The 26,852-nt window shown below is 38.0% G+C and overlaps 1 protein-coding gene across 2 annotated transcripts in view; it reads left to right on the top strand.

The window, feature by feature from the left end:
• The window catches only part of BCO2 (beta-carotene oxygenase 2), a 44,568-nt gene that overhangs the window by 7,715 nt on the left and 10,001 nt on the right, over positions 1-26,852 (top strand). For both annotated transcript variants that reach the window (XM_082845738.1, XM_082845737.1), the window contains exons 3-8: positions 11,810-12,021; positions 12,210-12,325; positions 13,732-13,834; positions 19,949-20,077; positions 21,373-21,533; positions 22,678-22,845. In XM_082845738.1, coding sequence (XP_082701864.1) covers positions 11,810-12,021; positions 12,210-12,325; positions 13,732-13,834; positions 19,949-20,077; positions 21,373-21,533; positions 22,678-22,845 — 889 coding nt within the window. The remainder of the gene's footprint in view (positions 1-11,809; positions 12,022-12,209; positions 12,326-13,731; positions 13,835-19,948; positions 20,078-21,372; positions 21,534-22,677; positions 22,846-26,852) is intronic.

The following is a 26,852-nucleotide window of genomic DNA, read 5'->3' as shown; positions in this document are numbered from 1 at the left end:
AAAGATCTTTGTGGGGGAAGGAAAATGGGTGGTGTGGTTGGTCCTCATAAGTGTCTACTTTGTCCTTCAAATCAATTTTTTTTCAGAGCCAGCAGTAGGCATTTATAGCAAGAACAAGGTCTTGCCTGCCTCTTGGGTGAGAAGTACAGGTGTCTTCAAGTTGAAGAGAAAACAAATTGAGGCTTAGTTTAGTGGTTTGGCTCCCAACTTAGATTTACTTATTTATTTTCATGGGAGACTTTTCTTTTTTATTTCTAAAAGGCATCATCAGTTATTTTTGTTATCATAATATACAACTTTCTCTTTTGTGGACCCCTAAGTCTCATTCATATCTTTCATGTCTTTTCAATAGAATTCACTTGCAAACATTTTGGGAGGCATTTCTTTAACTTTTTATTTTATATTGGAAAGTAGTTGATTAACAACGTTGTGATAGTGATAGTTTCAGGTGTACAGCAAATTGATTCAGTTATACGTATACATGTATCTATTCTTTTTCAAATTCTTTTCCCATTTAGGTTGTTGCATGATATTGAGGATAGTTCCCTGTGTTATACAGTAAGTCCTTGTTGGTTATCCATTTTAAATATAGCAGTGTGTACGTGTCAATCCCAAACTCCCTAACTGCCCCTCTTGCCCACCCTTCCCCCCTGGTAACTATAAGTTCGTTCTCTAAGTCTGTGAGTCTCTTTCTGTTTTCTCAAAAAGTTCATTTGTTTTTAGATTCCGCGTATAAGTGATATCATACAATGTTTCTCTTTCTCTGTCTGACTTACTTCACTCAGTATGACAATCTCTAGGTCTGTCCACGTTGCTGCAAATGGCATTATTTCATTCTTTTTAATGGATGAATAATATCCCATTGTATGTATGTACCACCTCTTCTCTATCTATTCCTCTGTCGATGGACATTTAGGTTGCCTCCATATCTTGGCTATTGTAAACAGTGCTGCAATGAACATTGGAGTGCATGTATCCTTTTGGACCATGTTTTTCTCCAGATATATGCCCAGGAGTGGTATTGCAAGATCAAATGGTAGCTCTATTTTTAGTTTTTTAAGGAGCCTCCATACTGTTCTCCATAGTGGCTGTACCAATTTATATTCCCACCAACAGTGTAGGAGGTTTCCCTTTTCTCTATATCCTCTCCAGCATTTATTGTTTGTAGTCTTTTTTTTTTTTTTGCGGTACACGGGCCTCCCACCGCTGCAGCCTCTCCCGCTGCGGAGCACAGGCTCCAGACGCGCAGGCTCAGCGGCCATGGCTCACGGGCCCAGCTGCTCCGCGGCATGTGGGATCTTCCCGGACCAGGGCACGAACCCGTGTCCCCTGCATCGGCAGGCGGACTCTCAACCACTGCGCCACCAGGGAAGCCCTGTTTGTAGTCTTTTTGATGATAGCCATTTTGACTGGTGTGAGGTGATATCTCAGTGTAGTTTTTATTTGTATTTCTCTAATAATTAGTGATGTTGAACATCTTTTCATGTGCCTTTTGGCCATCTATATGTCTTCTTTGGAGAAAAGTCTATTTAGGTCTTCTGCACATTTTTTGACTGTGTTATTTGTTTTGATGATATAAGCTGCATGAGCTGTTTGTAAATTTTGGAGACTAATCCCTTGTTGAGCACATCATTTGCAAATATTTTCTCCCAATCTGTGGGTTGTCCTTTTGTTTTGTTTATGGTTTCCTTTGCTGTGCAAAAACGTTTGAGTTTAATTAGGTCCTATTTGTTTATTTTTGTTTTTATTTCTATTACTCTGGGAGATGGATCGAAAAAAAATATTGTTGTGATTTATGTCAGAGAGTGTTCTGCCTGTGTTTTCCTCTAAGAGTTTTATAGTGTCCGGTCTCGCATTTGGGTCTTTAATCCATTTTGAGCTTATTTTTGTGTATGGTGTTAAAGAATGTTCTAATTTCATTTTTTTACATATAGCTGTCCAGTTTTCCCAGCGCCATTTGTTGAAGAGACTGTCTTTCCAGCATTGTATAGTCTTGCCTCCTTTGTTGTAGATTAATTGACCATAGGTGAGTGGATTTATTTCTGGGCTTTCTATCCTGTTCCATTGATCTATATTTCTATTTTTGTGCCAGTACTGTACTGTTTTGATGACTATAGCTTTGCAGTATAGTCTGAAGCCAGGAAGCCTGATTTCTCCAGCTCCATTTTTCTTTCTCAAGATTGCTTTGGCTATTCAGGGTGTTTTGTGTCTCCATACAAATTTTAAGATTTTTTAGTTCTAGTTCTGTGAAAAATGCTATTGGTAATTTGATAGGGATTGCATTGAATCTGTAGATTGCCTTGAGTAGTATAGTCATTTTCACAGTATTGATTCTTCTAATCCAAGAACATGGTATATCTTTCCATCTGTTTGTGTCATCTTTGATTTCTTTCATCAGCGTCTTATAGTTTTCAGAGTACAGGTCTTTTGCCTCCTTAGGTAGACTTATATCTAGGTATTTTATTCTTTTTGATGCAATGGTAAATGGGATTGTTTCCTTAATTTCTCTTTCTGGTATTTTGTTGTTAGTATGTAGAAATGCAAGAGATTTCTGTGTATTAATTTTATAATCTGCAACTTTACCAAATTCATTGATAAGCTCTAGTATTTTTCTGGTGACATCTTTAGGATTTTCTATGTATTGTATCATGTCATCTGCAAACAGTGACAGTTTAACTTCTTCTTTTGCAATTTGGATTCCTTTTATTTCTTTTTCTTCTCTGATTGCTGTGGCTAGCACTTCCAAAACTATGTTGAATAAAAGTGGCGAGAGTGGACATCGTTGTCTTGTTCCTGATATTAGCGGAAATGCCTTCAGCTTTTCACCATTGAGTATGATGTTAGCTGTAGGTTTTTCGTATATGGCCATTATTATGTTGAGATATGTTCCCTCTTTGCCCACTTTGTGAAGAGTTTTTATCATAAATGGGTGCTGAATTTTGTCAAAAGCTTTTTCTGAACCTATTGAAATGATCATATGGTTTTTATTCTTCAGTTTGTTGATGTGGAGTATCATATTGACTGATTTGTGTATACTGAAAAATCCTTGCATCCTTGGGATAAATCCCACTTGATCATGGTGTATGATCCTTTTAATGTGTTGTTGGATTCTGTTTGCTAGTATTTTGTTGAGGATTTTTGCATCTTATGTTCATCAGTGATATCTTTGTCTGTTTTGTGGTATCTTTGTCTGGTTTTGGTATCAGGGTGATGGTAGACTCATAGAATGAGTTTGGGAGCTCTCCTTCCTCTGAAATTTTTTGGAAGAGTTTCAGAAAGATAGGTGTTAGCTCTTCTCTAAATGTTTGGTAGAACTTCTGAAGCCATCAGGCCTCGACTTTTGTTTGTTGGGAGTTTTTAAATCACAATTTCAACTTCAGTGCTTGTAATTGGCCTGTTCATATTTTCTGTTTCTTCCTGGTTCAGTCTTGGGATAATGTACCTTTCTAAGAATTTGTCAATTTCTTCCAGGTTGTCCATTTATTGGTATACAGTTGTTTGTAGTAGTTTCTTTTGATCCTTTGTATTTCTGTGGTGTCAGTTGTTAACTTTTCCTTTTCCATTTCTAATTTTATTGATTTGAGTCCCCTCGCTTTTTTCTTGATGAGTCTGGCTAAAGGTTTATCAATTTTGTTCATCTTTTCAAAGTACCAGCTTTTAGTTTCATTGATCTTTGCTATTGTTTTCTTCATTTTTATTTCATTTATTTCTGCTCTGATCTTTACGATTTCTTTCCTTCTACGAACTTAGGTTTTGTTTGCTCTTCTTTCTCTAGTTCCTTTAGATGTAAGTTTAGGTTGTTTATCTGGGATTTTTCTTGTTTCTTGAGGTAAGATTGTATTGCTATAAACTTCCCTCTTAGTACTGCAGGATTGGTTGGAGCATTTAATTCATTTACATTTTAAAAAAATTTTGTTTATTTTTGGCTGTGTTGGGTTTTCGTTGTTGTGTGTGGGCTTTCTCTATTTGCGGTGAGTGGGGGGCTACTCTTTGTTGTGGTGCGCGGGCTTCTCATTGCAGTAGCTTCTCTTGTTGCGGAGCACGGGCTGTAGCCTTGCGGGCTTCAGTAGTTGCAGCACATGGGCTCAGTAGTTGTGGCACACAGGCCCTAGAGCGAACGGGCTTCAGTAGTTGTGGTGCACAGACTCAGTAGTTGTGGCTCATGGGCTGTAGAGCGCAGGCTCAGTAGTTGTGGTGCATGGGATTAGTTGCTCTGCGGCATGTGGGATCTTCCCAGACCAGGGCTTGAACCCACATCCCCTTCATTGGCAGGTGGATTCTTAACCACTGTGCCACCAGGGAAGCCCCTTAATTCATTTACATTTAAGGTAATTATTGATATGTATGTTCCTATTGCCATTTTCTTAATTGTTTTAGGTTTGTTTTGTAAGTCTTTTTTCTTCTCTTCCTCTTTTGTTCTCTTCTTTTGTGGTTTGATGACCATCTTTAGTGTTGTGTTTGGGTTGCTTTTTCTTTTGTGTGTGTCTATCTATTGTAGTTTTTGGGCTTACTGTTCCCATGAGGTTTTGATATAGCAGTCTATATGTGTACAAGGTTATTTTAAGTTTCTGGTCTCTGCCCCGACTAGAGGAATTCCTTTAGCATTTGTTGCAAAGCTGGTCTGGTGGTGCTGAATTCTCTTGGCTAATGGCGGCCTCCAGGAGGGCTCACACCAATGAGTACTTCCCAGAACTGCTGCTGCCAGTGTCTTTGTCCCCACAGTGAGCCACAGCTGTCCCCTGCCTCTGCAAGAGACCCTCCAATACTAGTAGGTAGTCTGGCCCAGTCTCTTATGGGGTCACTGCTTTTTCCCCTGGGTCCTGGTGAGCAGAAGACTTTGTGTGTGCCCTCCAAGAGTGGAGTTTCTATTTCCCCCATTCCTGTGGAAGTCCTGCAATCAAATCCCACTGGCCTTCAAAGCTGGTCTTTCTGTGGACTCCTCCTCCTATTGCTGGACCCCCAGGCTGGGAAGCCCAACGCAGGGCTCAGAACCTTCACTCAGTGGGAGAACGTCTGTGGTATAATTGCTTTCCAGTCTGTGGGTTGCCCATCCAGCGGGTATGGGATTTGATTCTATTGCGATTGCACCCCTCCTACCATCTCACTGTGGCCTCTACTTTGTCTTTGGATGTAGGGTATCCTTTTTGTAGGTTCCAGTGTTTTTCCATCGATGGTTGCTCAGCAGTTGTGATTCCAGTGCTCTTGCAAGAAAGGGTGAATGCATGTCCCTCTACTCCGCTATCTTTGAGATCCCAAATTAGATTTAAAGGGAGAGGTAGAGACCTGAAGTCAATGTGACTCTTAACCTGTGGACAAGAATAGCCCCACATGGTTGTGAATCTCTGATCTCTTTGTTAGATGCCACTCAAAAGATCAACATGCAGACATAGTAGTGACATGACAAAGGCCTTTCTTTAATTAAAAACTTTTATCAATGATTGCATTGAAGGCATGCTTATCAGTTTTTAAAATCACATGACTCTGGGCAGAGTAGTAAATATCCTCAGGATTTAACCATCTACCACTCTTCTGGAATGACTTCAGGATCCATGATGAAGATACTCCAGCCTTGCAATTCCTTGACCGTCCCCACTGCAATGATTTTTCCCCCTCTTTGCCACTTCACTAAGGCCACGTACTGAGGCCACATCCTGCATCTTATTCCACAGAATTGCCCTACCCCTGAAATCTTGAACTCTGAAACTCCACTCGGTGCTCAAAGCCCCAATTTCCACACTCCTCCATTCCCATGAAACTTATTTTCAATCGCACCAAGTTCTCTTCTCCTTACTCTTCTCCATCTTCTCAGTTTATCAGCTTTCATTTAGTTTCTTCTCCCAGGTGCAGATTCCACGATCAATCCCTTCAAATACACTCTCATCACCATCCTCACTTCCTTTGCCTTAGCGATCTCTGCCTCTCCTCTGACCAGTTCTGGTCCTACATTAGCCTATTTCTGGTTTCCTCCACTCAGGGCCCAGGCCTGCTGAGCACTTCTAGAGGAAACACAGAACCTTGCGGGTTGATTCAGTTACAAAATTACGATTTCCAGCCCCAGCTGAGTCCTTGGTGCTGCCAGGAAATCTTTAGCTCTTTCCAGCTTCCCACAGGGTCCCTTTCCTGAAGCCTGCGTCACTCTCCCTGTCCCTTTCACTCTCAACAGATAGACCTGCCTACTTTGTAATGGATAGAGGGGCAATTGGATTTGAGCTCCTTCAGCTGCCGTCTTCCCCACCTCCCTGTCTCCCCACAGAGGCACCTATTCCTGCCTCTCATCATCATCAGAGGAAGTGGCCCTCTTCCCTCCTCATTCATGCTCCTCCCCTTGTATCTGTTTCTGCTTCACTAACGCCTCATCTCAGCCTGCAAATGTCCTCTCATCCTAAAAATCCCTCATTCTTTCCCACCTTCCTCTCCAGCAAATACCCTCTCTCCTCCTCTCACCATTTCTGTTTTCCTCCTTCCTGAGGTCTTCTCAAGTCACTGCCATCTGACTTTTCACCCCACCGTGCATGCTATCAGTTCTCAAAAAGGTCACCAAAGCCTCTTAAATATAAATGAAATGGGTTTTCCAGTCCTCAGCCTGACTTTTCTATAGCATTTGACCTTTTTGACCACCCGTCTTAACATTCTTTGGTCCTGGATTCCCACATAACACTTTCTCTTGATTCTTCTTCTGTCTCTCTGATTGCATGTTGTAAAATAATTTTTTTTTGCTGCTCACTTCACTGCCCCTTTGATGTTGATATACCCCAGCCTCTGACTTGAGCATTCCCTCCTTTTCTCTCATTGTATGCTTTCTTTGCTATAGTAGAGATAATACATTCTTTAGAGTAAGATGGGGTGGGTTCAGATTTCATTTTCACCACTTATCAGCACTGTGATCTTGAGCAAGGTTTTCCACGTGAAAAATGGGACTAATAATATCGATTTTAATGACTGGATATGATGATTAAAGGAGATAATGCATACAAAGAGCTTCATTCAGTGGCTGACAGGGATGGGCACTCAGTGCATTTTCATTCTCTTCTTTCCCTCAGTGCCCTCTCTCTTCACTCCCTTTCCTGCCAAAATAACTTCTTATGGTTCACCTTACTTTTGTGGGTGTTGTAGGTCCCAGGTTTTGGAGTCAGCACTGGGTTGAGATCCTTGTTCTGCCACTTACCTGTCCTGTGACCCTGGGCTTGTTGTTGCTCTGAACCATGGTTTCCACACCTGTAATATGGTAATAGTAGTTCCACATCTCTAATCAATGTGAAGGGGGGGATAAATATTTATATATTTGACCCTTGAACAACTTGGGGGTTAGGGGCGCCAGCCCTCTGCATAGTGGGAAAACTGTGTATAACTTATAGTCAGGCCTTTATACCCATGGTTGCTTCACATCTGTGGTTCTGCATCAACCAACTGCAGATCATGTAGTACCACAGTATTTACTACTGAAAAAATCTGTGTATAAGTGGACCCACGCAGTTCAAAGTCATGTATATATATATATATATGTATGAAAAGATGTGGTGAAGTGCCTAGCACAGTACCTGGCATGTAGTAAGTGTTCAGTAGATGGTGTTATTATCCCGTTTGCACCTATGGTTATGTCTGTCACACAGAGATACTGTCAAATATCTCTCTCCCACCCCACACCCATCTCTTGTGCTCTAGACCTGTATTTTCCCAACTGGCTGTGGAACATCTCTACCCTGATGGTTTGCAAACGGCTCAGACCCTTGTTCAAAACTGAACTGTTTGCTTTTCCCCAATGCTTGCTCTTCATGTATTCTCTGTCTCGGTTAAAGCATCACCATCCATTCAGGGGTGAGTTTTTGGACTCTCTCTTTTTGTCACTGCCTACCTCCTGTCAGTCATCTCTGACTTATTTATGCTATTTGTTCCTTTCTAACTGTACTGCTTCAGTTTAGTCTCTTATCTTTTCTCACTTGTATTATTGCCTGAATGCTCCTCTTTCTGTCCCATATTCTACTTTGTGTCCAGAGTGACCTTCTTAAGATACGAGTCTCACAGTTTCACTTTCCTGTTCCAAAACTTCATGCTTTCCTGTTGAAGTTTAAGCCTTAAATTTAAGTGCTGGTAGGTCTTGTGCTGACCTGTTTCTCCATCATCGTCGCCCGCCACTGACGGCTCTTGTCTACACACTAATTTGTTTACTAGCTATTCCTCCAAGATACCATATGCCTTCAGGCTCTGCCTTTTTTTTTTTATTATTACCTCTCACTAGGATACCCTTCTACTCTTCTCCAGTTGGCGAACATCCTTAAAGGACCAGCCAAATGTCTTCTTTCCTCTTGATCTTTCCCTGATAACCTCATCCTTCCATCCTGTTGCTCCTGTGCATAGATAACGTTTTTTAACACTTCTCCATTGTGGCAGTAATCATTTTGTATTATAGTTATTTACATGCCTGTAATTGCTGGGCTTGGACAATGCCTGGCAGATAGTAGGGACTCAAAAAATATTGGTTGATTTGAATAAATGAATGCATAGAATGACAGGGTAGTCTAGAAGGATCTTGTGAGGTGGAATCTAACAAGTTAAAATTTATTGAAGGTAAATATGAATCAAGAAAACCAGTTATGGGCTTCCCTGGTGGCACAGTGGTTGAGAGTCCACCTGCCGATGCAGGGGACACGGGTTCGTGCCCTGGTCCGGGAAGATCCCACATGCCGCGGAGCGGCTGGGCTCATGAGCCATGGCCGCTGAGCCTGCGCTCCGCAACGGGAGAGGCCACAGCAGTGAGAGGCCCGCGTACCGCAAAAAAAAAAAAAAAGAAAACCAGTTATTACAAGAATGAAGATGGAAGAGATTGGTTTAACAGCAGAATGTGTTAAAAATTAGGGGTTTTGCTTGACAGCTCAGTGCAAGTCAGCAATTTGAGGTGGTAACAAATAAAAACAAGAAAGAAAGAAAAGAATATGAAATATCTTAAATGAGGAATCTGAATGTCTGAGTTTATACACAGAGTATTGTGTTTGGCTCTACGGATCATGATTTTATTGGGATTTAGACCAGAATAGCAATAATTATTGAAACTATTTTGTTTTTAATGTTTTTTGATAAACATTACCAAAATAGAGTGAGAAACCACTAGCTAATGTTATCAAGGAAAAAGGGAGAAAGCAATGACAATGAAGGAATTCCCTGGCGGTCAAGTGGTTAGGACTCTGCACTTCCATTGCAGGGGACACGGGTTCGATCCCTGGTCAGGGAACTAAGATCCCACAAGCTGCATGTGTGGCCAAAAAAAAAAAAAAAAAAAGAAAAAAATTATAGAAGATTTTGTTGGCCTTTATGCAAATACATTTGAAAACCTCAAGGAAATGGATAATTCCCTGAGGAAATACAGATTACCAAAATTGATAGAGGTGGAAAGTTTAAACAGACCAATTTCTGTTGAAGAAAACAAGAAACTTATTGTGAAACTGCTTCTTAAAAAAAGCAGTAGGCCCAGATTATTTCACAGGGAAATTCTACCAAACCTTCAAATATCAGATAGTTTCAGTGCTCTATAGATTATTTTAAAGGATTGAAAATGAAGGGAAATTTCCAACTTCTTTTTATGAAGCAAGTATAATATTGATATCTATACATGATAAAGTTGTTACAAAAAAGAAGACAATTATTCATATTATTTATGAATATCCATAAAAAAGTACAAAATATATAGTACTAATATAATACTAATAAATATTTTCTTAACAAACAGAATCCAACACTACATTAAACATATAATTCACTATAATTCAGTAGGATTAATTCCAAGAATGCAAGATAGGTTCATTATTTGGAAATCCATTACTGTCATATACCATATTAATAGATCTCAAGAAAAATAATCATAATCATAATCATAATCTTCTCCATAAATGCTAATAAAATGTTTGTCAAAATTCAACATCCATTCCTCATAAAAATACTCAAGATAGTAGGACTTGAGGGATACTTTCTTAACACGATTTTGTACATATATATATATACACATACATACCTATTTATATATGTATTTTATATATACATATATTTATATATGTGAGTATATGTGTGTGTATATATATACATGTATACATATATATACACGTATATATCTACACACAGGTATAAATTAATATATTTTCATTTTAGTCCTAAAACCAGTAATATTAATTGGGGAACATTACAAGTTTTTTTCTAAAGCAGAAACAAGGAAAGAATGGCTACTATCTTCACTTCTATTTAACCAGATGTAGCCAATACAATTAGACTAAAGAAATTAATTAGAGGCACACGGATTAATAAAGTAAACCTGGAAAGCCGCAGAGAATTAATGACAAAATAACACAAACAAATAAAAGGTGAGGTAACAGAATGTAAAATTAACATACTGAAATCACTAGCTTTCATGTACACAAATAATAACCAGTTAGGGGGCATAATGGTAGGAAAAAACCTCATTTAAAATAGCAACAAAGAAGAGTAAATGCTCAGAAATGAGTTTAACAAGAAATGTGCAAACTTTCAAACACTCCTAAAAGACACAATTAACTAGAAAGATCCTCTGTTCTTGAATAGGCTGGATGATTCAATATCACAGATGTGTCAGTTCTCCCTAAGTTAATTTTTAAATTTAATACACTCTTAATAAAAATTCCAGTTTTTAAAGGAAGTTAGACAAATGAATACTAAAGTTCATGTGGAAAAATAAATATGCAAGAATAGTCAAGAAAACACTAAAAAAGAAAATTCTCAGCGAGGGGTGGGGACTAGCCCTGTCAGATGTTAAAATATACTATAAAGACTCTATAATTAAAACATTGTGATATTGATGCATGAATGGACAAATAGACAAGTGATAGAGAATAAAAAGCCCAGAAATGGACCCAAGAACTTACGGAAATTGAGTTTATAAACTCAATAAAATTGAGGGAGAAGGCAGATTAAACATCGTCTCATATCAAAAATGATAAAATTATAAAGATATCATCTCAAATCACTGCATAAAGAGGGCCTTAAAAAAAACACCTTTATTTCCTGCCGTTAAAAAAAAATTGTGGTAAAAAACACAACTCAACCATATTTAAATGTACAGGTTAGTGTTGTGAAACAGATCTTCAGAACTTTTTCATCTTGAGAAACTGAAACTCTATACCCATTAAACAATAGCTCTCCATTTCCCCCTCCCCTGAGCCCCTGGAAACCACCATTCTACTTTCTGTTTCTGTGAATTTGACTAAATAATATTAAACCCTTTTAAAAGCAAAGCACAAACTTTTCCTTACAGTGTTTTGATGTTCCATCATTTAGATACATCATTTCTATAGTGTAATTATATGGACGAAAATGATTATCCAGTAAGGATAGTCATCTTACTTGCTTACTTTAGCATAGTTCTGATGAATTTGAAAAAATTTTAAATAAATAGGAAATGTAATATGTATAAGATATGAAGATAACTATCTCTAAAAGTTTTGGAATCCATTTTAATTTGAGAAATGTCAAGCATTCCATATGATGATATCTTGGCTATAGGTTAAAGACAGAATTATCTTAGGCGTCACCAGCTTAGGGTTTTTCTTTAGCCCTCTGATGTGTGAGCTTTTTGAGAAGGGGTAAGGGTCAAGAGAATGTAAGTTGCTCTTTCATTGTTGTACTCCAGGATATACTCAAAAGCTATCAACCCTTAATTTCAAGTTCTTTGACTGAGCAGGTTCTGCTGGGAAGCCATCCCATTTCCTTATTTCTGTATTTGAAATCTCTCATTTTGACCCCATGTTTATCTTCCTAATATTTATTTTTCTATTTTTGCTCCTGTTTAAAGGTACAATCACTGGTTTGATGGAATGGCTTTACTTCACCAGTTCAAGGTGGAGAAGGGCACAGTGACATACAGGAGCAAGTTTCTTCAGAGTGATACATATAAGGCCAACAGTGTTCATGATCGAATTGTGATCTCAGAATTTGGCACATTGGCTCTCCCCGATCCATGCAAGAATGTTTTTGAACGTTTCCTGTCAAAATTTGAACCGCCTGGTAAGCAGCCTTTAATATGCTCAGAATTTGCAGGGGATAGTGATGATTCTTTAAATTATTATGATATATGTCAAGCTATATAAATATGAATATTGAAATATATATTTTTTTGATATGAGAGGATGTTTAAACTGCTTTCTCCCTTGAGAAAGCTGTGGTGTTTAAATAACTCTGGGGTTTGATTTCAGCAATTACTGACAACACCAATGTCAACTATGTGCAGTACAAGGGTGATTACTACATTAGTACGGAAACCAACTTCATGAATAAAGTGGACATTGAAACCCTGGAAAAAAAAGAAAAGGTAAAATATAGGTTAAAAACGAATATAATAAACCCTAAAATTTTTCTCCATTCCAAATACTTTGTAGAGTAGCTAATATCTGAAGAAAAAATTGGATCCTTAAGCAAAACCAAAGTTACCCACTGATTCACATCATTGTGTACCCCCTGTCCTGGTTAGAAGGGCCTGTGGGGTTGGGGTTTTCCTTAAAGATAGTTCTAGACTTCTTCTTCCTTAGTCCTAATGTCTGAAGGCTAGGGCGAAGGAGAAATAGAGTAGTACAGACTTATTTTTTTAAATATTTTTTTAACATATTTATTGGAGTATAATTTTTTTACAATGTTGTTTTAGTTTCTGCTGTATAACACAGTGAATCAGCTATATGCATACGTATATATATCCCCATATCCCCTCCCTCTTGCATCTCTCTCCCACCCTCCCTATCCCACCCCTCTAGGTGGTTGCAAAGCACCAAGCTGATCTCCCTGTGCTATGCAGCTGCTTCCCACTAGCTATCTATTTTACATTTGGTAGTGTATATATATCCATGCCACTCTCTCACTTCGTCCCAGCTTATCCTTCCCCCTCCCCGTGTCCTCAAGTCCATTCTCTACATCTGTGTCTTTATTCCTGTCCTGCCTCTAGGTTCATCAGAACCTTTTTTTTTTTTTAGATTCCTTATATATGTGTTAGCATACAGTATTTGTTTTTCTCTTTCTGACTTACTTCACTCTGTATGACAGACTCTATGTCCATCTACCTCGCCAGAAATAACTCAGTTTCGTTTCTTTTTATGGCTGAGTAATATTCCATTGTATATATGTGCCACATCTTCTTTATCCATTCATCTCTTGATCCATTAGATTGCTATCATATGACCCAGCAATCCCACTACTGGACATATACCCTGAGAAAACCATAATTCAAAAAGAGTTGTGTGCCACAATGTTTATTGCAGCACTATTTACAATAGCCAGACTTATTTTTGCCAATTCATTTTCTGCCTAGCTACAGGTAGAACTGGACTGGAGATTATCTAGACCCATACTGCCTTCACGTTACACATTAATTAAAGATAAAATAAAACTTTGGGCCAGAATTTTAATTTTAATTCTTATTCTTTTGATCTTTCCTGTGATCTTGTGATCTTGGGCAAAATAAAAAATTCGTACTGGATAATCATTTTTGTCCATTTTTTGTTGGTGGTGGTGGTAGAGTTTTTGTTTGGTTTTGTTGTTCTTTGGTCTTAGTTTCTTTTTCTTTAGTAGGAAAAATAATTTTGATTTCTCAGAGGTGAGACATTAGGGCTTAAACTGTAGTTTTTATATCTTATTTTAAAAATATTTGACACATCCCTACTGTCTATGCGTCTAAATAGAGATCTTCCCATGTAACATTTAAGTCTCTGTATGGTCTTAAATTTGCAGGTAGACTGGAGCAAATTTATTGCTGTGAATGGAGCAACTGCACATCCTCATTATGACAAAGATGGAACAGCATACAACATGGGGAACTCCTATGGGCAACATGGTAAAGTTGGGATGGGGGTCTTTTAAAAAATAATTGGGAGTTAACTATCTTCCCACAGTTCCGTTATGGCCAAGATGTTAACATATATGAAACTTCATTTGAAAGGTTCAGAAAGAAATCTCCGAAGTAGCATTACTGAACTTAAAATATATAATTTATAATTAAGTTCTGTTGTCTTTTTGCACGTATGCTTGGAAGCTGATTTTCTATGTGATCTTTTCAGCATGACTCACATTTTTATGTTCCATTATGCTTTTTGGCTCACAAGCATTGTAGGGATGAGTAATGTATTTCTCAAACTTGAGTTATTGGGAAGTACCATATTGTAAGTATAAGAAATTTAGAATGCTACAGCAAAGAGATATAGAGAAGGTATACTGTATATTACATAGGAAGGAATTTATTATTACCATGGGAGTAAAACACTACAAAGTAAGTTAAGGTTAAAGTTTGGTTGCATTCACAACCACTTACATCACATCTCTTTCCTGGTCATCCATATGCTGCCTATTATTCTGTTCCAGAAGGTTCTAATGGCTAATAACGATAACCAGCATTTATTGAGTGCCTAGTATGTGCTGGTGTTAACCGTATTTTCCATATATTTTCTCATTTAATCTTTATGAAAGTCTCTGAGAAAGGTACTATTATTTTTATTTTTTTAAAATTGAAGTATAGTTGATTTACAATGTTGTGTTAGTTTCTGGTATACAGCAAAGTGATTCAGTTACATATATATGTATATATATATTCTTTTCCATTATGGTTTATTACAAGATATCGAACATAGTTCCCTGTGTTATACAGTACAACCTTGTTGTTTATTTTACATATATTTTATATATAGTAGTTTGTATCCGCTAATCCCAAACTCCTAATTTATTCCCCACCCCTTTCCCCTTTGGCAACCATAAGTTTGTTCATTTGTTTTAGATTCCACATATAAATGATATTGTATATTTGTCTTTCTCTGTCTGTCTTACTTCACTTAGTATGATAATCTGTATGTCTATCCATGGCATTACAAAAGGCTGTTACTACCCCCATTTTATAGACAAGGGCAGTGAACCTTGAGAAAATTTAAGATGCTTGCTTAGGCAAGCTTCGGGTGTCTAGTCTGAGTAACACACAAAAACTTGCTACTAGTCACTCCATTAGATCATCTTAATTATTCATCACTGACTACAGAGGATTCTCTCAGGGCATGCACATTCATTATCCTGTACCCAAGTACACATCTCTCTCTGTTTGAAAAGGAATGTGTAAGTGTAAGCATTAGAAGTTTCTGACTATCTTAGCTGTCATTCTGTCATCTATAACCTACGAACCTTTTTTTTTTTTTTTTTTTTTTTTTTTTTTTTTGCGGTACGCGGGCTTCTCACTGTTGTGGCCTCTCCCGTTGCGGAGCACAGGCTCGGGATGCACAGGCTCAGTGGCCATGGCTCACGGGCCCAGCTGCTCCGCGGCATGTGGGATCTTCCCGGACCAGGGCACGAACCCGTATCCCTTGCATCGGCAGGTGGACTCTCAACCACTGCGCCACCAGGGAAGCCCTACTACGAATTTTTTGTATGGGTTAACTTTTGAATAGGTTAATATATACCTTTGGTAAGTAATTGACTTTGTGGGTTGTTCATCTCTACCTCTCCATATTTACATGTATGAGTGTATATGAAAATGAATACTGCAGGTTTGCTTTTTACCAGCTCAAGAAGAGATAGGGTACCCTGGAAACTTCATCACTCAGCCCTCTCTCTTCTTTGTTACCTGACCTCGGGTTGGGATGTATTCTTCAAAGCTGTTATAGGAGACAGCAAACATCTTTTTCGGTAAAATCTTTCAGCAAATGGGTAAACTGACTCAGCAGTATTTTGTCCATGCATCTTTTTTGATCATAAAAAATTTATTTCTTAATAAATTAACTCTAATACCCAAGTAGATAACTTTGTAACTAGTTCATAATATGAGAAATACTGTTTAACCATTCTTAATTATTTTTCTAAAATAAATAGCCATTAGATCAGTGATTCTCAGCCTTTAGAGCACCTAAAAACCATCTGGAATGCTTCCTAGCAATGTAGATCACTGGGCTTCATCTTCAGAGATTCTGGTTCACTAGACCTGAAAAAGGGTTAAGAATCTGCATTGTAACTACACTTTCACTCCTTATCTTGGTACATTTTAACAAGATCTCCAGGTGATTTTGGTGCAAGTGGCCCATGAATCTTTGAGAAACCTTGCCACCAATCATCAGAGGCTGTGCTTGTTATTTTGCCTCAATTTGATGTTTATACAAAGTCCTGAAGAGTCTCCCAGAGTTAGGCTCACAGTATTGGGCAGGTCATCCCTCTAGGCATTCAGTTCTCTGCTGGGTGTTTCCTGGGTGTCTGTCTGCTTTGTTCATGCCTTCAAGACTTGAAGTTAGGACAGTTCAGTAACTAGCAGTGTTCAAATTTAGTGAATTGAGTAATTGTCACTTAATCCAATTGCTGAGACAGAAATTTTTTTTCTTGATCTTCTAATCTCAACTAAAACTGGATTTACTTCTTTCTTACTTGATTATTTGGTTCAGTGATGAATTTTTAAACTGGAACGCAAATGTACATGTAGCTGCAGGGAGCTCTACTAGATAGTATGCATTTGGGGGAAATTTAGTGATTTTCTTTGTAAATAAAGTGCTTGCTAATAATTTCTACCTTTCCAGGTATTTTAAAAAGGCTTTTTAAAATTAAAAAAATCCTCTAAACATTAATCCAGCTAGTTTTAAGTACTAATTTAAAATACATAAACAGTTAGATAGTAGTATGGTACGCTTGGAACTCTAGAGTTTGTCTTTCATTTCTTTTATAACTCATCACTGTATAAAGCATGGTGTTTTATTTATAATTGGTTCTCAAAACATATAATGTCCTAACCTAGACCTCCCCATCAGTTAGTTGCTTACTCAGTGTTTTTACTAAGATGTCTGATAGATGTTACAAAATTAATTTTTTTAAACCAAACTCTTGATCTTTCCCCCTAAACTTTCTCTGCTTAAAATGTTCATGTCAGTTGATGGTAACTCTGTCCTTCCACTTGCTTAAGATGATAACTTTGGAATCATTTTTTATACCTCTCTCACATCCACATCTAATGGGTCAAAAAGTAATTTCAATAATGCCTTCAAAATATATCAAAAATCCGACTACCTCGTATCACCTCCATTGCCACCACTCTGGTTTAGGCCACCATTCTTTCTCATTTGAATTATTGTAGTAGCTTCTTAACTAGTCTCCTTACTTCTCCCCTTGCCCCACTTCAGTTTATTCTTAGCATATCAGCCAGTTATCCTTTTAACCCACCCCACCTCATCTAGAATTTTCTCTTTGCTTACTATGGGTAGGGCCACGCTGGCCTCATTGCTCTTATTTGAACACTCCAAACTTATTCTTGGCTGAGAATCTTTGCATCTGATCTTCTCTCCACCTGAAATGTGTTTCTCCCAGATATCCTCAAGGCTCTCTTCCTCACTTCTTTCAGGTCTTTACTCAAATGTCACCTTCTTAGTGAAACCTTCCCAGACCACCATAATTAAAATTGCAAACAGTAGCCCCCATCCTTATACACTCACTTCTAATCCCCATTCCCTGGTTTATTTCTCAATATAGTTCTTCTCATCATCTGATACATTATATTTTTACTTATTGTATGATTTTTTTTAGAATTTGAGCTTTATAAATGAAGAGCCTTTTGTCTATTTTGTACACTGGTGTATACAAGTGTTTAGGATATGGTACTTAGGACTCTTACAAGAGTGCCTAGAACATAGTTGACACTCAGTAAGTAGTTGCTGATAATGAGTAGGGAACTGTATGGTTATCTTGTTCCAAAGGAAGCTTAGTGATTGCGAAGTTCTATAAGTTACCTAAGTTCTTCAGGACCTACATTGGCACTTCTAACACTAGGAAGATAATTCAATATGACCTCAATATTTGTTCATTCATTGAGTGATTTAACAAACATATATTGTTAGTTAATCTGTCAGTAGTTATTTATAGTGTACCTACTAAATGCCAAGTCATTGTTTGGTACTGAAGATGCAAAGATGTATCAGACACAATTCCTGCTCCAGAAGAGCTCAGTCTACTAGGAAACAGATAAATAAGCAGAAAATTATAGTACAATGAGATAAGTACTATGATAGTATAGGATATAATTAAAGCATAAAGGAGGGACACCAAATGCCTTTGGGTGGGGAAGAGTCAGGAAAGGCTACTTGAGGAGTGGGTAACTTGAGGAAGTAGTAATAGTCAGATGAATGATTGCATGAATGAATGTTGATGAGACAGGATGACATGGGACCCAAAGTGACCCCAGGGATCTAGAACACTGAAATGAAGGGGTTGGACATGGGTACAAATGGAGATTGTAGTTTATGGAGCTGGGGAGTGGGAAGAAGGACAAATAGAATTTGAGGATATTCCTGGCTGCTACCTTATCGTTTCCTATGAAGATGGGATTGAGTTCATCTTCAGAGAGCTAGAGGGGAACCATTTGTGGACATTAAAATACAATAGCTGGAGGCAAGAATATACAGTGGAGAAAAGACAGTCTCTTCAATAAGTGGTGCTGGGAAAACTGGACAGGTACATGTAAAAGTATGAAATTAGAACACTCCCTAACACCATACACAAAAATAAACTCAAAATGGATTAAAGACCTAAATGTAAGGCCAGACACTATCAAACTCTTAGAGGAAAACATAGGCAGAACACTCTATGACATAAATCACAGCAAGATCCTTTTTGACCCACCTCCTAGAGAAATGGAAATAAAAACAAAAATAAACAAATGGGACCTAATGAAACTTCAAAGCTTTTGCACAGCAAAGGAAACCATAAACAAGACCAAAAGACAACCCTCAGAATGGGAGAAAATATTTGCAAATGAAGCAACTGACAAAGGATTAATCTCCAAAATTTACAAGCAGCTCATGCAGCTCAATAACAAAAAAACAAACAACCCAATCCAAACATTGGCAGAAGACCTAAACAGACATTTCTCCAAAGAAGATATACAGATTGACAACAAATACATGAAAGAATGCTCAACATCATTAATCATTAGAGAAATGCAAATCAAAACTACAGTGAGATATCTCACACCAGTCAGAATGGCCATCATCAAAAAATCTAGAAACAATAAATGCTGGAGAGGGTGTGGAGAAAAGGGAACACTCTTGCACTGTTGGTGGGAATGTAAACTGATACAGCCACTATGGAGAACAGTATGGAGGTTCCTTGAAAAACTACAAATAGAACTACCATATGACCCAGCAATCCCACTACTGGGCATATACCCTGAGAAAACCATAATTCAAAGAGTCAAGTACCAAAATGTTCATCGCAGCTCTATTTACAATAGCCAGGACATGGAAGCAACCTAAGTGTCCATCAACAGATGAATGGATAAAGAAGATGTGGCCCATATATACAATGGAATATTACTCAGCCATAAAAGGAAACGAAATTGAGTTATTTGTAGTGAGGTGGATAGACCTAGAGTCTGTCATACAGAGTGAAGTAAGTCAGAAAGAGAAAGACAAATACCGTATGCTAACATATATATGTGGAATCTAAGAAAAAAAAAAAAGGTCATGAAGAACCTAGGGGTAAGATGGGAATAAAGATGCAGACCTACTAGAGAATGGACTTGAGGATATGGGGAGGGGGAAGGGTAAGCTGTGACAAAGTGAGAGAGTGGTATGGACATATACACTACCAAACATAAAATAGATAGCTAGTGGGAAGCAGCCGCATAGCAGAGGGAGATCAGTTCGGTGCTTTGTGACCACCTAGAGGGATGGGATAGGGAGGGTGGGAGGGAGGGAGATGCAAGAGGAAAGAGATATGGGAACATATGTATATGTATAACGGATTCACTTTTTTATAAAGCAGAAACTAACACACCATTGTAAAGCAATTATACTCCAATAAAGATGTTTAAAAAAAAGAAATATGGGTGTCACGCATATTGTATAAATCTAACTGCTTTTGCCTAATTCACAAGTGCAAGGCTTATCTTTTTTCTTAAAATGAATGTAAAACGGTTAAGACAGGACTTTCCATTTTCCAGGTTCTTGCTATAATGTTATTCGGGTTCCTCCAGAGAAAGTAGACCTTGGGGAGACAATCCATGGAGCCCAGGTGATATGTTCTATTGCTTCTGCAGAGAGGATGAAACCTTCTTACTACCACAGCTTTGGTGAGCCCAAAGATATGGCAAATTTTAATAGGGGCTGCCTTAAAGTTACTGTTGCAGAGGGATTAATTTTGGCAAGTACTGTGTTAATACAGTTTATCAGAGTATGGTGATAAGAGATGAAGGTTGCATTTTAATGCCAATTAAGTTTATTCTGTTTAGTCACGTACTTCTTACCCTAGCCAACTGACTGATTGAAAAGATATTTTAATACAAGCAATTACTAAAAACTTAATTGGAAACACCAATTAATTTTAAAGTTTTTAATTAATTGACTGCTCTAGGAAATAGTTGTCAGTTTAAGAAATCATTGGTGCCTTCCCAGCACATTGAGTCAGGCTGAGATTTAGTCACCCAGCACTAACTCCACTTCAGTTCTCTATGGAGAACAGCCTCTCCCTTCAGCCCCCTGCTCCAGGATGACACAATGAGTAACCCCTAGTCATAGAAATCAGTCTCTTTGGTTTGTTTTTTATTATGTTGTATGTCATTGAATATCTAAATACAAAGGAAAAAAATACATTTATGTATGTTTCCACAACAGAGACTATGGACTTTGGGTGATTGTGATGTGTCAATGTAGGTTCATCAGTTGTAACAAATGGACCACTCTGGTGGAGGAAATTGATAATGTGGAGGCTGTGCGTGTTTGGGGACAGGTGGTATATGGGGAACCTCTGTACCTTCCCCTCGATTTTGTTGTGAGCCTAAAACTGCTCCAAAATATAAAGTCTTAATTAAAAAAATAATTTGACCATAAAAAATTGACAGAATTCAATATTTTAGGTAACTTTAAAGACCACAAATAATAATCATACAGGAAAGACCTTGATTATATTTTTGGGGAGGCAATTCATATTCCATGTAGATTGCTTCAGCTTTTTCTCAGAATATTTATCTTCTGCATCCTAAACCTTTATAGCCAATCTGCTCCTGGATTGTTACCTCCAGTATAAATAGCAAAAGGATTAAGGAATGCAGGTCCAGATCATAAATGACACTTTAATATAATGCTTCTTTGTTCCTAAACCAAAACAATTTGAAAAGAAAGAAAGAAAAAAAAGACAAAAAGCAAGTTGAGGGCATTCAACCCAAGCTATTCTAAGCAGTTCCTGTTTTTATGTAGGAACAGAAAATATATATAGCAAAGCTGGGAAATGATGAAGAATTATTTCTGACTGGCATTTGTTTAGGTCAGCAGTAATGTGTCCAAGCCTTCAGACAAGTCCCCAAACTGTCACATTTCAGACAACTCTAGTTTGCCAAATAACATTTTATTGTTTGCTTGAACCTTTTAGGAATGACAAGGAACTACATTGTCTTCATTGAACAGCCTCTAAAGATGAATCTGTGGAAAATCATCACTTCTAAAATTCGGGGAAAGGCCTTTTCAGATGGAATAAGCTGGGAACCCCAGTATAATACATGGTTTCATGTGGTGGATAAGCACACTGGTCAGGTGGAGAATTTTGAGTGTATTTATTTTGAAAATGATTGGACATGAAGGCAAATTTCCATGTGATTGACTTTTGCCTTCACTGGGCATTACTTGCATAAGACAGTCTTAATCAAGGATATTACCTTCTTCCATAAGTAGGGCTAGTTATTTATTAATTAGTACAGTGGATTTTGCATTTTAGAAAATTGTAGGAAATGGTTTTATCCTTTAAATTATCTGATTCAATTAAAATGACATCTAGGAAATCCTTGTAGCATTTTAGCATGGATTTTTCCATATAATATTTGCTAAAGAGGATATTGTTCATGCAGAGGTCTTCTGTAACTTTTGCAGTGATATTTTTATTAGCTGCTTCTATGATTTCTTGATATGTAAATATGATAATCCTACCAAAGTCTAAAGCATATTAGTTAAATATCTTTCTATATACTCCTGATTAATAGCACTATTGTATTTGTCTGCTTTTTAACCTCTCTAAAGAAATAGTATCCTAAATTTACTGTACCCTAATTTCATTACCAAAAAAATCCCATTTTAGTAATGAGTGCATTTTTCAAAGGATTAGTCACTTAATTTATCATAAATTCTTAATAGAAGTATTTTCTGTTTAACCATGTAGTTAAGAGTCTAGGATTTATTTATCCTTCAAAATATTGGGGCATATTTCATGAGAACTTTAAAGTTAGTTGAAACAGTTGATTGGTCTATATAAAATAGCCCCAGTTCATTGATTAATATGAGATGAGATGATTTTAAATCAAAGCATATTTGCTTCTACATTCCAAATTCTGGTTTTTATACCTACCAAGCCTGTTACTTAAAGAGGGGGAAATCTTCTTAATTTGAGCTTTGTGGATCTGTACCCTAAAGGAAATAAAATAAAATATTTACTTTTGGACTTCCCTGGTGGTGCAGTGGTTGAGAGTCCGGCTGCTGATGCAGGGGACATGGGTTCGTGCCCCGGTCCGGGAAGGTCCCACATGCCGTGGAGCAGCTGGGCCCGTGAGCCATGGCCGCTGAGCCTGCGCGTCCCGAGCCTGTGCTCCGCAACGGGAGAGGCCACAACAGTGAGAAGCACGCGTACCGCAAAAAAAAAAAAAAAAAAAAAAAATCTATTTTTCACTGTTTGTGTTTTCCCCTGCAGCTTCTTCCAGGGAAGTACTACAGTAAACCTTTTGTTACTTTTCACCAAATCAATGCCTTTGAGGACCAGGGCTGTGTCGTAATTGATTTGTGCTGTCAGGATGATGGAAGAAGCCTAGAAGTTTACCAACTACAGAATCTTAGGAAAACTGGGAAAGAGCTTGATCAGGTAAAATTCTCTGATTTGTCATGAGTTGTCAAAATATTTTTGATCTAGCCAAGTTCTGGCTTTGGGTTTGGAATTAGCTGTTTCTCTTGCCTCTTTTTTTTTTTTTTTCCTCTTGCCTCTTTTGTAAATAAGGAGGGAGAATGATTTTAAAGCGTTGAAGATACAGCTTTGTAATTTAATATTTCAAAATAATTTGAAGTATGTATTTACATAATACCTAATAAATAGAAAGTATGTTAAAGAAAGCCAAGAAATATGTTTTGAAGCACTTGGGATTAGTTCCTTATTACACTTGGGCACTAAACATACTTACATTTCCTGGAAGGAATAGTAAAATGGACTATAATATTAATTCTTTGATAAAAAAAAGTGTATCAGTTCATCTAGCTTGAAGGGATTTACTTTTTCCTGATAATCAGTTAAAGGCAGAATTTTTCCTTGGATTATGTAATGTAAATTGTTTTCTGCTATAGTTTTATTTTAATTAATTAATTAATTAATTTTTGGCTGTGTTGGGTCTTTGTTGCTGCGTGCGGGCTTTCTCTAGTTGCGGCGAGCAGGGGCTACTCTTCGTTATGGTGTGCGGGCTTCTCATTGCAGTGGCTTCTCTTGTTGCAGAGCACGGGCTCTAGGCGCGTGGACTTCAATAGTTGTGGCTCGCGGGTTTAGTTGCTCCGTGGCATATGGGCTCTTCCCAGACCAGGGATCGAACCCATGTCTCCTGCTTTGGCAGGCAGCTTCTTAACCGCTGCGCCACCAGAGAAGTCCAGAGTTGCAATTTTCTGATTCTGTTTATGACCTTACTCAAAGTTTTGTGTTCTTCCGCCTTTTTGTTTCAGGTAGAAGAGCTCCTTTCAACCTTTCTTGAAAGGCAGGTTTAGTGGTGCTGAACTCTCTTAGCTTTTGTTTGTCTGGGAATGCCTTTGTTTCTCCTTCATATCTGAAGGATAACTTTGCTGGATAGAATATTCTTGGGTGACAGTTTTTATCTTTCAATATCTTGAGTAAGTCATTCTATTCTCTTTTGACCTGTAGAGTTTCTGCTGAGAAATCTGCCAGTAACCTAATGAGGGTTCCTTTGTAGGTTATTATCTTTTTTTCCCCTGGCTATCTTTAAAATTTTTTCTTTGTCATTGACCTTTGACAGTTTTAACATAATGTATCTTGGAGAAGGTCTTTTTGCATTCAGATAATTAGGTGTTATCTTTGCTTCAGAGACTTGGATATCCAGTTGTCCAGGTTTGGGAAGTTCTCAGCTATTATTTCTTTAAATAAACTCTCTGCTCCTTTCTCCCACTCTTCTCCTTCTGGGATACCCATTATCCTTATGTTACCCTTCCTAATGGAGTTGGATAATTCTTGTAGAAATCTTTCATTTGTTTAGATCTTAGTTCCCTCTCCTCTTCTGTCTAATTTCTAGCTTTCTATCTTCAAGCTTGTTAGTTCTCTCTTCCATATGGTCTGCTCTATTTCCAGTGCTTTCTAACGTGTTCTTCATCTCATTTACTGAATTCTTCAGCTCCAGAATTTCTGGTTGGTTATTTTTCATAGTTTCAATCTCTTTGGTAAGGTATTTCTTCTGTTCATTTGTTTTATTTCTGAGCTCATTGAACTGCCTTTCTGAGTTTTCTTGTAGCGCATCAAGTTTCTTCAGGACAGCTATTTTGAATCCTCTGTCGGTTAGATTGCAATATTCCATGACTTTAGGTTTGATTTCTGGAGATTTGTCTTTTTCTTTTTGTGATACTGTGTTACCATGTTTTTTTAATGGTGCTTAATGAGTTGATGTAGCCAGCACGTTTGAAGTAGCAAACACCTTTCTTCTTTAGGTAAAGCTTTTTTTTTTTTTTTTTTTTTTTTTTTACTAGATGCTAGCATTTCAACAGGTTAGTTATTAGAGGCCTTTCTTTTGTTCATAAGTAGGTGGCACAAGTTTTCGGTTTCTCTTACTTGAGCTGCCTGTGGCTATATTTGAAAATCAGCACTTTCCACCCTCTACCACCTCTGTGAGAGGTGTTGCCTGGTGCCCTCCCTCTCATACCTTATGCCTCCAGGGTCACTGGTGCTTTGCTGCTGCCAGTGTCACTGCTGCTGCTGGTGTTGCTGCCTCAGGCATCGGGGTGATGGGTACGTCTGTCATGTTGGGGTTGCCTGTGTTGCAGGCACTGCTGCTGTTGGGGGAGGGTGGTAGTGGGGGTAGCCAGGGTGGCTGGGGCCTCTGCTGTGTCTGGAGTTGTTGGGTTCCCAGGCACCACAGCTGTGGATAGGGGCCTGGGTCATGGCCACCTCCATGGCTGGAGGGGTCACAGGCCCCGCTGCCACTGTTGCTTGATTCCCTGCGGCTGTGGGTGCTGCTGCAGCCAGGAGGTCGGAGTCATGTGTGCTGCCTCCCCTGCTCTTACTGGGTTCTCTGGGGCTGCAGGCTCAGCTACTGTAGCTGGGAGTCGGGATTATAAGCACCACCTCTGCTTTCCTCTCAGTTCTGCCTCTTCAGTGTGCTCCAGTCCACCCACCTTTAGATGTACAAATGTGTGGAACTCTCTAGCCTTCCAATGTGTTGAGCAGATGAACCTTTCTTGAGTTAACATTATGTTATTGGTTGTAGACTGAAGGGGAGAGACAAAGGGAGCATATCATGCACTATGACGCTGATGTGTACAGCATGACGCTGATGTGCTTATTTACTAATAATTTTTCTCATGAATGGATGTTGGATTTTATCAAATTTTTTTTGCACTGTTGAGATAATGACATGACTTATCCTTTCTTCTACAAATGTGGTGAGATACACTGACTGATTTTAAAATGTTTATAATAGCCATGGATTGATTTTTGAATGTTAAACTAACCTTCTATTCCTGAAGTAAATCCCAGTTGGTTGCATTGTATTTTTAATATATTTCTGGATTTGCTTTGCTAATATCTTATTTAGCATTTTTTGGCATCAATTTCATGATTAAGATTGGCCTGTAATTTTTCTTTCTTATAATGTCCTTGTTAGTTTTTTTAAATAGATTGAATCAATTAATTAATTAATTTAAATTTTTGGCTGTGTTGGGTCTTCGTTGCTGCGCATGGGCTTTCTCCAGTTGCAGCTAGCGGGGACTACTCTTCGTTGCAGTGCGCGGGCTTCTCATTGCAGGGGCTTCTCTTGTTGTGGAGCACAGGCTCCAGGAGCGTGGGCTTCAGTAGTTGTGGCACGTGGGCTTCATTAGTTGTGGTTCGCAGGCTCTAGAGTGCAGGCTCAGTAATTGTGGTGCACAGGCTTAGTTGCTCTGCGGCATGTGGGATCCTCTTGGACCGGGCTCAAACCCATGTCCCCTGCATTGGCAGGCGGATTCTTAACCACTGCGCCTCAGGGAAGCCCCCTTGTTAGGTTTTGTTATTAAGGTTTCGCTGATCTCATACAGTGAGTAGGAAATTGTTCTCTTTTCTACTCTCTGCATGAAAAGTATAAGATTGGCATTATTTCTTAAATGTTTGGAATAATTCAACAGTAAGGTCATCTGGGCCTGTAAGTTTCTTTATAGGTAGATCTTAAATTATAAATTACATTTCTTTAATAGTATAGGGTTATTCTGATTCTCTATTTCTTATTGTGTCAGATTTGGTAAATAGTCTTTTTCTAACAAATTTATTAATGCCATCTAAAATTTCAGATTTGTTGACCAAATGTTATTCATGATATTCTATGTTTTAAAAAAATGTATGTAGGGTTAATTGATAGCCCCTGTTTTTATCCCTTATATGGTTATTTGTGCTGTCTTTTTTGTTCCTTTACGCTTGCTAGGTTCTCATCAATTTAATGAGGCTTTTCAAAAGACCAACTTTTTGGCTTAGTTGATCTTCTTTAATGTGTGTTTATTTTCAGTTTCATCAATTTATGCTATTATTTTCATTTCCTTTTCTACTTTCTGTGTACTTAATGTGTTCCTTTTCTAACTAAGGATATAAAACCTTAGTTTGTTATTTTTCTACCTTTCCCTCCTCAACATATATACCTTTGG

Source organism: Leucopleurus acutus (genome assembly GCF_964270905.1).
Source record: "Leucopleurus acutus genome assembly, chromosome: 8".
Classification (NCBI taxonomy): Eukaryota; Metazoa; Chordata; class Mammalia; order Artiodactyla; family Delphinidae; genus Leucopleurus; species Leucopleurus acutus.
The sequence above is the reverse complement of the archived record's forward strand: the minus strand, read 5'-3'. Positions and strand labels throughout refer to the sequence as shown.